Raw genomic sequence first — 12,585 nt, forward strand, 5'->3', positions numbered from 1 at the left:
ACTTTGTTAGCACACTTAAGAATCTCAACCATTTCATGTTTTTCATGACTTAGATTAGGACACCCCTAAAATTATATATATAAAAAGTGAAAAGAAAATCCCGATCCTTGAAGAAGGAATTGTCCCTTGAGAAACGTTAATTTTCTATCCAATCCACGACGTGGGAACAGCACACAACCACAAGCGATTAGTTCAACCCATACATAGCATTGTGGGCCCCAACATGTCAAATAGAAAGAAAATCGACTTTAGAATAGCTTTGTCTCTTTCTTGTTTCTAAGCTTTTCAAACTAGCCTTGCGTAGCAATAGCAAACTCCTAGCAAATCCTAGAGGCTCTGCAGCCCACAGATTTGTTCCAAGTCATAGCATTATTTTTCACCCTTTATTTTCATTTGACTTTTGTTATCAGATTACTAATCTTGAAACGAAGTGTTCATTGAAAAATCATTGAAAACGAAAGTGCCCTTTGAGGCAACTTTGGGAACAAAAGTATAAGCTATATACTAATGAAGATTTTGATGTTGCCTTGCATGAGATATTAGCTACTAATCATAGCCTTCAATTCCTATAAGAAGTGAATAAGAAAGTATTCAAGAAATAGCCCCTCTTGGCCAACCCATGATCACATGCAAAAAAAAAATACTATAAAAATCTTTCTTTGAAAAAATGAAGCTATTGGAGCAGAATACATATATTCCAGTTCTATCTAACCTGCAGAGTTGCGAGTTTGTGCTTTACCAATAAGCACTGCTTCGCCACTTGCAGCTTTCTTTGTAGCAAGTTCCTCTAAGCGATTCCATGTGGCTTCACGCCCTGCTAACACTTCACTTTGCTTTGACTCGTCTTCCTCAAACTTTTGTAAGCATTCTTTAGATAGATCGGCGTCAACATCATTAAAAATCTTCCTCACATTTAAAGTCAAACTATGCACAGCTTGGTTCCAATGACTTCTAGCATTTCTCTCCAATGCAGGGAAGATGATGGGCAGTATCACTTTTCGGTTTTGTTTGATTAAGTTCATGATGTGATCATTGTTCCACAAGAACAAGGCTCTTTCTGCCACCTGAGGAAAAAGAGACACAAAATACATGTTTGTAGACTTTCAAGGGAGAATAGAATATTGCAACTGCAACAATAATTCAGGTTAAGACTAAGGAGCAGTAGTTTATGTGTTTGTGTTGTTTCTTCAATTAAATAATTCACCTAAATAACCTGTATGTATTAAAAGATCAGTATTAAAAATCAGCAATGTATTATCAAGGTCAAACTCTAATTTTGATTGGAGAACCACAAAACACCTAAAGTACAACACCCAAGTTTTCTCCCAAGACAAGATAACGAAATTAAAACCAAACAGATCATTTGACTAACTCTTGCAAATGGCAGTAGGCAAAGCAACAGCAATTCAAAAAAATCCACTAAAAAAAACATTATGAGAAAGCTATGGAGCATTTCACATTCATGCAAACACTTTTATAATTAAACGAGCACCATCTGAACGTTCTACACATTTTCTTTTCATTTATAAGGTTTAGGGGAAGGGTGGAGTGCAGGGAAGGATGGATTCCGATTAAATGTTGAGATTTTGGACTACACAGAGGACCTTAGCTGCCCTTTCCCATGAACATAACGGAAGTAAAATTGTATATTCAAGTTCTCGGAGAAACTGCCAGAAGACTTGGTTAATCCAATCAAAGAATGAAATAGAAGCTCCAAAAAATCAACTTTCTGGATGACAGTTGTCATCATCAGTGTTAAAGCTGAATGAGATCTAATATTATAAGGCTCATATAATCGTAGTTATTTCATATTTGCCGAGATCCCACAGTTCACGAGTTAGGCACTACATAATAACGACTTCAAAATCATAATATTATAAAACTGATATAGGAACATCAAATCAGTTATGTACAATTACCAGTGGATTTCAACTTCAAATTTTAAGAGTGGACTACTATAGGGAATTACAATTTACAAACACCAAACTATAATCATCAAGATCGATGTTGCCCAATAATACTGTAACTAATTGCATCTATTCACATCACATGGTCTTTTAAATTTTAGACAGCACAAAATCGCAAATTACAGGATGAAAGCTAACGGTCTCTTCAGATATAAGCATCAACATTCAAAATGCAGCCATAAAGTAAAACATAACCCACATCGACAATGTAGTCCATATAATTATTTATAGTCACAAATAGATTTTCAAAGAGGGAAATTATAAAACAAAAAACACATCTATTCACATTCCGATCAAGTAGGTACACCATTAATGAATAGCCAGCCAACAAAAGATAAAAAATAAATCGGTTGTTACATCACAAAAATAATATAATCAATATCCTCTTCATAGGGAAAGGACAGTCACATATATTCATTTACTAGTACAGTATATAGAACTAACACAAAAGTTACCTTTAAGACCTTTAAATCTTAATACAGTAACATAAACGTTCCTGAATTATTAAAGGATGTACTCTAGCAGCGAGTAACTTGGCAGAGGTGATGCTAAACCAGATAGACATATGGATAAAAACCAATTCTTGACCCTTGCTACCCTTATTCTCTCAATTAATTTTGTTTTTCAGCATGAGATTTTATTTACATATGTTTCTTCCGTGCTTAGCTTTTATGTGAGAGGGAACATAAGAGAAATTTAATAAGTTATTCTAAGGCCCAACGGGAGGAGAGAGAGAAATAGAGAAGGGAAGGGATGTCTCCGACTGGATAGAAACATGAAAGGTACAAAACAAATATATATAAACTTACAGGCAAGATCAAAACCTTTTCAGGAAGATTTCAAAGTAGAACATGATTATACACTTGATAATTCTATGCTCTGTCCAACAGTGTAGTGACAATTGACATAAGACAAAGATTTACTGAAAGCTGGCTGCACTCCTATATTATATAAGTACATGGTAACATGATGTGACGACTTCTAGATAAAAGCAAGTAACTAGGAGATGTATATTATTGCATGTAGGATTGGTTACTTATAGAAACTGATAAGACCCACACCACTAAAGCTAGTCATTTTAGTTAAGTGCTTAGGGCCTTATTCATACTTCCGATATTGGGCTCTAAGTCTCATGCCTTACAATTGAATTCTAAGATCCCACCTTTTACTAGCCTTGACAAATAATGCAATGCTAGCATCACCATACACACAATTCATTTGTAGCTAAGAGACAGGGTAGAAAGCTCAAATAACAATTGATAACAATTGAGAAAACCACATTACAAAATTAGCCATTATAATTAGATAACCGAAGGCCTTATAATCCCATATTTCCAATATGGAGCTCAAGTTCCAAATCTTGCAATTGGATCCTAACATAAGCTAACCATACAAACTCCCTCCTGATACTATGATTATTTACTTTTAAAGCCCAAGTCACTAGAAAGCATAGATTTGACTGATTTCCATCATTCCATGTTTAAGAAGGAATAAAAAAGGAAACAAAAGGATTCGATTTACTTTATTATGATAATTGTTATTATATTTCAATTTCAACTCCAAAACAAAAACATGCATTAAGCTATAGGAGGATGAAACAAAGTCTCCCCTTTTCTTGCTAGTTAAAACAGTTTATCAACTAGATGAAGTGAATAAGTTATAGTATTCAGCAATCAGTACAAAGGAAGTTGCCATGGAGACTTAATTTGAAAATCAGGTGTAATTTGCTCATGAAATTAAGAGGGGTAAGAGAAAGGGAACTAGAGGAAAGCATTGAAAATTTTATACCTGAAAATGAGGGCTGCTCAAACAACGGGCAATGCGACGAAACAATGGCACCATACAACGCTGGAATTCTGGGGGTTGAGTTGCTTCCAAGACTTCTTCCAATTCACCCAGGAACATAACTTCCTTTGAACTATTTGTTATTGGCCAGTACTTCAACAATCCCCTAATGATTGTATCAGCAAGCTTGCAGTCTTTCTCCACAAATTGGGTAATGCAGTAAGACAACTGCTGATGATACATTGCCAAGCACTTTGGCTTGTGCAGCGGAATCAGTATGCGAACAAGAAACAGTTTATGTTCTTCCTTCAGCGGCAGTGCAAAACCATTGATGATGCTCCCAAGAATTTCCAAGAACTCAGCAATCCCATTGTGCTTCTCAGTCTCAAAAATGAAATTAAAAAACACATTGTTGATGGCTTTCCTAATGAAAGGGCGATGCGCCATGAATTTGCCATATATGCGATGCAGCGTCATCTTCAAGTACTCCCTCTCTCTGGGATCCTCGGAGTCAAACAAATCCAGCAGCTTCAAAATGAAGGACTGATCAATGTATCTCTTGGCCAACTTAGCATCCAGCTCCGGCGATGCCACGAACCTCAGAAAAAGCTCATACACAATCTGCAAATGAGGCCAAGCAGGGTCCATCGAAGGCTCCTCTTCCTCCACATCAACGCCATCGACAATCTTGTTCTCGCGCGGCTGAGGACTAAGCGTTCTGAATATGTTGGCAGAAACCATTTTCACAACCTCCTGCATCAAATTCTCTGCGAACTTGGCATTCGCAGAGGTCACATAATCCACAAGTTCCACCAAGGTCTGTCTTTTAATCTCCTTCTCCTTGAGGTGCTTGGTGGGGTCAGTGAAGTCAAACACCACACAACACATCCTAAGCTTCTTGATGAACAAGGTTGGCTTCTCAGAAGAGGGAACATCCCTGAAAGCAGGCAATGCTTCATAGGAACCAAAATTCCCATTGCTGGGGTTGTTGTTCTCATTCACAACCACCGGTAATGGAACTCTGTGACCATGATTATGCCCCGCGGAAGAAGAATTCCCGGGTTTGGTGCCACCTGAGGTAACACTAACAGAATCACTACCCCTAGAAGTTGTAACACCGTGATGGTTTCTTCCACTACCACCATGTTCAGAACCTTTCGATGATTTTCGAGGGAGTTTACTAAATATCTGTTTGAACATAATTCATCAAACGAATACACACAACAACCCTTACCCCTTTAAACTTTTCTTCTAATCTGAAAAAAAAAAATCAAAAAAATAATAAAGGGATCCCTAAATTCTGATAACTTCACAATCACAACACGATAATAAGAAACACGCAATTGGGTTCAGAACCGACCAGACACAAATGTTGTTTGTGGACTTCTCCAATAACTGATACGATGTCGTTCCTTGTCAGAAAAAAAGAGAAAGAAGAAACCCTTTTACTTATCTGGGTAGAAAAAGAAAACCCAGTTCTGTGATTCTACCATGATGAAGCATAGCATGCCCAATTCCACGTTGATGCGGAAAAATTTCACCTTTGCGATCAGAAACAGTGGTGCAGGAAGCAGAGATCAGCCTCGATGATCAGAAACGGAAACAGAGTATTGAGAATTCTTCGGAATTTTCAAAATTCGAAAGGAAACACAATCTTCGGGGCTTGAAAAGCGAGGGCGAGACGAAGAATGTTCTGCAGATTTCCCTTTTTTCGTTTTATTTTTCTTGTTTTTTTTTTTTAATTTTTGACGAATATATATATATATTTATTGGCTTTAACTTAAAAAATAAATAAACGGGAATTTCAACTTCGAAGAATCTGACCATCTGTATTCTGTAGATAATAGAAAATTAAAATAATTGGGAAATAAAGAAAAAGTCGGAAGAAGCACATGCGGTGCGAGCGTGTACCTACTGCGGATTAACAATCACGAGAGAAAAAGAAGAAACTAAACAATACTAACTATTGAATTTAATTAGAATATTTTCAGAGTAAATTTAATTCAAAAAATCATACCCATATATCACGATTAAAGATTAATTTATTTTTTTTATTTATAATTATGTAAATAACTTTAATTTTAAATATATTTGTTTATAAATGTTACATTTATGAAAGAAAAGTTATTAAGATTTTCATTTTCCAAAATATTAAATATGTTAATTTATTTAATACTTTTTTATAATATATTAAGAAAATTCATTAAATATATAATATAATTTATTCAGAATGTAAGAGTGATATAAATTTTTTATATATAAATCGACATGTATCACTTTTATGATAATTATTTTAAGAATTAATTAAAATATGCCGATGTCTCGTTATTAGTTATTAATTATCAAAAATCGTGAAATTTTTAAGTTTTATAATAATTATTTTAAACATCATATTCATAATCATTTTAATTATTAAATAATATAAAAAAAAAATTATAATATAATTTCTCTAAAGTGATCGACTCATTTCCGCGTGTAAAGTAAATAATTGTAATCATTGATAAGAAATTTAATAAGTAAATGCATAATAAAACATGAATATATTAAAATATTCATAATTATTTTTATTAACAATTAATATTATTAAAAAAATTATCACTTTAGAAGAGTCCAATGCAAAAATCTTTATACGAAAATTAAACTCGCAATAATATATATAAATCATCTTTGTCATATCATTTAGTAAGAAATTAGGGTAATGAATAATGATTATTAACATCATTATAATTACTGGTGTAAAAAATAGTTTGTACTTTAGTGTATTTTTAAATAAGTAAAAATAAAAATAATTAAAATTAAATAATAATTAATGATTAATAATAAGATGTGATTTTTATGTAATTATATAAAGTAAATAGAATATGATATAAAAAATTAAAAACAAAATAGTAGAAAAAGTATATGCACTAAAAAGAAATATTCTCATTATTATCCTATAAATATTATTAATAGGATAGATAATAAAGTAAATGGTAAATACTACTTTTAAAGGTACCAATTAAAAAATTACAAGTTAAAAAAAAAAAAACTTTAAACGGTGGCTACAAAACCTTAATAATAAAAGAAGAGGCATTAAGGAAGCAAACACGGTTTTGTTGTCTTGGTGGTAGTTGTTTGTTGACCTCGGAATTTAGTGTTTTTAATTATGATGATGATTCCAGAACGAGTCAAGTCTGTACAATAACAATGTGTCTGTCATTCATTTTCAAGTCAGCACAAAAACGCTAATGCCCAAACGATATGCCCACACCACACACAACATGTCAAAATGTCCAAACCACATAGTAAACTTTCCTTCATAGTAATTAATGATTTCTTTCTTGCTTAATCTACATTTACTTTCCTAATTTTACCGCTTCAAGTTTTCTCACCTAAATTTTAAAATTACATTTATTATCATTCAATTTTTTTAAAATTTTTCATATTTTATTATATGATAATTTAAAGTTAAACATTATTAATTAATTATTGATGTTTTATTGACAATTAAATATTATTAGTTAATTATTAACGTGATATATTAATTATTAATATAGCATATTGGTCGTTAATGTTGATCATTGACTTATTTTTAAATATTGTTAATATAACACATTAATTGTTAATGACCGTGTAATATTATTATTTATATGTTGTATATTCAATTTACATAAATATTCAATATGTCATGTCAACAATCAATAATGATATTAATCGTAATATATTTTATTAGTAATCAATTAATAGAATAATAAAGTTATGAAAAAAATTAAAATTTGATGACACAATGTATAAATTTAAAAGTGAAGTGACAAAATTTATAAAATTATAAAATTTAAGTGATAAAATGTGTAATTAAATTATTTTTTTTAATCTCAATTATTTTATATTCTCGTTTGTTAACTTTCACATAATTCTAGTATTCCTGAATTATTATAAGTTATGATTATATATATATGATAATTTTGTATATTAAGTCTTTTTTTAGTATATATTGAATTGTTTGTAAATTTATGTAGGAATGTTAAAAGTATACGCGAGAATGATTATTGTGTGAATAATTATTAAAATATGTAATGATATAAATTTTATATCTTATAAATACATTACATGAGTATTTTAAAGTGTTTTTATCTATTGAAATGATAAATACATGTTTTGAATTAGCTGTTCACAAATCACGATTGTATAATACTTTTGCAGCGCAAATAGTATTTGACAGCCCAAAAATCCACTCCTCTTTTCGAGATTTTTACTTTTCTGTAGTTCTTTATTCGCAAGATTTTGTCACGTAAGATATAAATTTCACCTTTACGTATAAAGCTTTTGTCATAAACGATCTTAATCATTATGTTTTTCATGAAAAATATTTCATCAGCTTTTAAATATCAGTAATTTTAAAGTTGAAAATTTATTTTATTTATAACCTTATAAAATTAAGGAAACTTTATTTTATGGTTTCGCTAAATTTCGATTACTAAACTCCACACTCTTTTTTTTTCCATTAATCTACACACTTCTTTTAATACATTTTTTAATTAAAATTTAATAAAATATTAAAATATTTTTTAATCTCTATAATTTCATTTATTTTATCTTTTAATTTTTATATTTTAAAATATATATTTTTAATTTCTATATTTATTCTTTTCAATTATTAGTAGTCCTTATAATTTTATATAAATATTTTTAGATCTTATACTTTGAGTTTTTAAATCCTTTTAATCTCAATTTTTTTTTGTAAATTCAATTTTTTGTTAATATGATAGACCTGTAATAATAGGTGTCTTCAATTTGGTGAGCTAAAAAAAATGTGTCAATAATAGATGTAGTATGTGAAAGTATAAAAAAAAAACATAAAACTTTAAGACGTTTAATTTAGAGTAATTTCGCAAAAATATTTTATTATGTCAATATAAAAGAAATAATATTAAAAAAATTAACAATAAGAATTAAAATGATAAAAAAAAAATAATGTATGAATTTAAAAGATTTATCTTAAACCACATTAACTAAAAATGATTGAAAAAAGTAGATTTATATACTAAAAATGACTATTTTAAACTATAGAAAATAATAGGTAAAATGAGACCGTGTAAACTAAAAAAAATATTCTAGCCTTAATGAAATCACAAGATTAGAAAATAAGATCATCAAATAGGATGTGGAATAGGATAACAATGTGAGTTGAATCTAGTTGATCAATTAATCAATTTGACTATTTTTGTGGATTAGGTTAGATGAATAAACTCACCGATTAACTTTGCTCTACTTGTCAACTCAATGGGTCAATCCTGTAACGACCCGGCTGGTCACTACACACGGTATAGCACACTAAAACACCAGACAGATAGAACAAGTATATAAATATAGGATCTAGAATATATAAATATACAAGATTCCAGTCTGACTAGAGTTAAAGTGTACCAAGGAAAATTACAACCAAATGCTACTATCCCAAGTAGCTACAAGCAAAATATCCACACAAGCAAATTAGCTCCAAAGTCCGCCGGAGACTCATCCCAAGACGCCCACCTATTTCTGCTCTGCTCCCATACATAGTATGATCATCGCAGTTCCAACCACATGGAAAACATGCAAGGGTAAGCTAGTATTCTTTAAAAATCAAAACATACTAGCAAAGGATTAGCAATGTAAATAAATTCATCGTTATAATTATCAACACATCTGCACAGCTTATATTGCTCAACAACATCAGCACTGTAATGCGGTTATATCAACACTGCTTAGTAGCAGCAACAGCACCACTCTAGTGGCTATAACGGCACCGACTTAGCGGCAACAACAACACCACTCTAGTGGCTATAACAACACCGACTTAGCGGCAACAACAGCACCACTCTAGTGGCTATAACAACACCGACTTAGCGGCAACAACAGCAACAACACCACCTCAAGTGGGTATAATCAGCATACAACTCAGCATTATATAGTACAGCAAATCAGCATACAACACAGCTAAGTAGTATTCAACACAACTTACTACTCATAACTCAGTTCAACATCCTTATAGTACAATACTGTTAAAAATCAACATATAATTCAGCTCGACTCAACAACAAAATTTGACACAGTTCAAAAATATTCATTTATTATTAATCATCAAACAATTAATAATTTCAAAAACTAACTTCCCTTACTTGGATAATCCTGAACCGAAATTTGAGCAGAACCTCCTCCTCTTTCTCCTCTTTTCTTTATTCTGACAGAACCACCTCTACCGGATTCCTCTTCCTCTTTCTCCCCCTTTCCTTTCCTCCCTCTTTCCTTTCCTCCCTCTTTCTCTAAGGATTTTCTCTTCCCAAGGTATGAATTTTCGTAACTCCCCAAGCCCCTATTTATAGCAATTCTGGCTCCTCTACCCGGTACGGCCGTTCCAAAAAGCGGAACGCCCGTTCTGGGCTCGAAAAAGCTACGCAAATTTTTGAACTGGAACGGCCCGTTCCAAATACGGAACGGCCCGTTCCCAATTTCCAGCAGAACGGCCCGTACTCCTTTTGAAACGGCCTGTTCTCCCTTTAGAACGGCCCGTTTCACAATCAGAACGGCCCGTTCTCCTTGTCGGAACGGCCGTTCTGAGCCCGTTCTCACTCAAGATTTTTAGTTAAATTTTAAAGCTTGGAACGGCCCGTTTTGCTTTTGGAACGGCCCGTTCCAAGTTACCAAAACACCCTTCAAACTTTTTGTAAATTGCGAAAATGCCATCAATAATTACAATAATACCCCTATACCTTTATAAAATTTACGAAAATGCCATTTTAATAATAATAAATAATAATAATAATAAATAAAAAAAATAAGGTATTACAATTCTCCCCAACAACAAAAATTTTCGTCCTCGAAAATTTACTTACTTTAGAAGAGATATGGGTACTGTTCACTGAACTGACTTTCTACTTCCCAAGTTGCCTCACCCGTAGTTGCATCCCAAAGAATTTTCACCAATTTTATGGACTTGCCACGAAGCTCCTTCAACTTATGATCAATTATAGCTACCGGTTTCTTTTCATAAGTCAGATTCTCCTTCACCTGCACCTCATCCATCTCCACCACATGACTCGGGTCATGAACATACTTCCTCAGCTGGGACACATGAAATACATCGTGTAGGTTTGAAAGAGACGGTGGCAAAGCCAACCGATAAGCAACCGGACCCACACGCTGTATTATCTGATAGGGACCCACGAATCTTGGTGTTAACTTCCGAGTCTTCAGCGCTCTACCCACACCAGAAGTCGGAGTCACCTTCAGAAACACATGTTCCCCCTCAGCAAACTCTAAAGGCTTACGCCTTTTGTCAGCATATGATTTCTGCCTACTCTGGGCAGTCCTCATTTTCTCCTGAATCATCTTCACCTTCTCAGTAGTCTGTAGGATCAACTCCGGTCCCACAACCACTGACTCACCATCCTGATACCAGCACAGAGGAGTCCTACATCTCCTGCCATATAAGGCTTCAAACGGCGCCATCCCAATACTAGCATGGAAACTGTTGTTGTAAGTAAACTCCACAAGCGGTAATACTTCCTCCCAACTACCCAAGTGATCTAACATACAAGCCCTCAGCAGATCCTCCAAGGACTGGATTGTCCTCTCCGACTGACCATCCGTCTGTGGATGATAAGCAGAACTCAGCTTCAGCTTTGTGCCTAAAGCTCGGTGTAGACTCTGCCAGAATCTGGAAGTGAACCTCGGATCTCGGTCGGAAATAATACTGGAAGGCACCCCGTGCAACCGAACTATCTCCCTTATATACAACTGCGTCAGCTTCTCTAAGGACCACTTGATGTTGACAGGCAAGAAATGCGCACACTTGGTCAACCGATCAACAATCACCCAGATAGCATCACTATTCCTAGATGACCTAGGCAACCCCACGATGAAATCCATAGTAATGCTATCCCATTTCCACTCGGGAGTCTCAATCTGTTGCATTAACCCACTAGGCTTTTGATGTTCAACCTTTGCCTTCTGACAGGTTAAACAGGCCGCCACATACTCAGCTATCTCTCTCTTCATACCAGACCACCAGAAAGTCTTCTGGAGGTCTTGGTACATCTTAGTCATACCTGGATGTATGCTAAGTTTGCTCTTGTGACCTTCCTCTAGCACAGCTCTCCTTAGCTCAGCATCCTGAGGTAGGCAAATCCTGCCTCTGAACCTTAAGATCCCATCCTCTCCCAGCTCAAAGCCTACAGCTTTATCGGTACCCACCATCCCAAGAAGCTTCACCAGTTCGGTGTCTTGCAACTGCTTAAGTCCAACTTGCCTCAAGAACTCATTAGTTATGGTAACTGCCCCACAACTAATGTGATCCTGAGCTAACTCCACACAGAGATTCAAATCTCTGAACTTCTCAACCAACTCCAGCTCTCTAATCATCATACTTGTCATGTGGATGGATTTCCTACTCAGCGCATCTGCCACCACATTGGCCTTGCCTGGATGATACATCAACTGAAAATCAAAATCCTTCAGAAACTCCATCCACCGCCTCTGTCTCATGTTCAGCTCCCTCTGATCAAACAGATACTTCAGACTTTTGTGATCACTGAAGACACTGAATCGAGCTCCATACAAGTAATGCCTCCAAGTCTTTAAGGCAAACACCACAGCTGCTAACTCCAGATCATGAGTGGGATAGTTCCTCTCATGAGTCTTCAGTTGCCTTGAAGCATACGCCACCACTTTCCCGTTTTGCATCAACACACACCCCAGACCCTGATGAGAAGCATCACAGTACACATCAAAAGGCTCACCAGAATTCGGTAACACCAACACAGGAGAAGTAGTCAACCTTCTCTTCAACTCCTCAAAGCTCCGTTCACAGGCA

General features: G+C 34.2%; 1 protein-coding gene across 2 annotated transcripts; it reads right to left on the reverse strand.

Annotated features, from left to right (window-relative positions):
• Positions 1-539: 539 nt before the first annotated feature.
• On the reverse strand, positions 540-5,501 carry LOC109811210 (serine/threonine protein phosphatase 2A 57 kDa regulatory subunit B' theta isoform). Of its 2 annotated transcripts, XM_020374986.3 has the most exons (3): positions 5,113-5,501; positions 3,756-5,008; positions 540-1,064 (listed from the first exon to the last, which is right to left on the reverse strand). In XM_020374986.3, the coding sequence occupies exons 2-3, from the start codon at positions 4,950-4,952 to the stop codon at positions 708-710; spliced, it is 1,554 nt and encodes a 517-aa protein (XP_020230575.1). In that variant the 5' UTR covers positions 4,953-5,008; positions 5,113-5,501; the 3' UTR covers positions 540-707. The 2 variants fall into 2 exon arrangements, with proteins under 2 accessions (XP_020230575.1, XP_020230504.1); XM_020374915.3 differs by having other exon boundaries at positions 3,756-5,501.
• Between the last annotated feature and the right edge of the window lie 7,084 nt (positions 5,502-12,585).

Source organism: Cajanus cajan, chromosome 3, assembly GCF_000230855.2.
Source record: "Cajanus cajan strain Asha chromosome 3, NIPB_CcT2T_4, whole genome shotgun sequence".
NCBI lineage: Eukaryota > Viridiplantae > Streptophyta > Magnoliopsida > Fabales > Fabaceae > Cajanus > Cajanus cajan.

Excerpts from the sequence above, each read along its gene's own strand:
- LOC109811210 (XM_020374986.3), bottom strand. The coding sequence starts at position 4,952 with ATGTTCAAACAGATATTTAGTAAACTCCCTCGAAAATCATCGAAAGGT. Across the intron at positions 1,065-3,755 it reads TGAGCAGCCCTCATTTTCAG|GTGGCAGAAAGAGCCTTGTT; the intron begins GTATAAAATTTT and ends CTTTTTCCTCAG.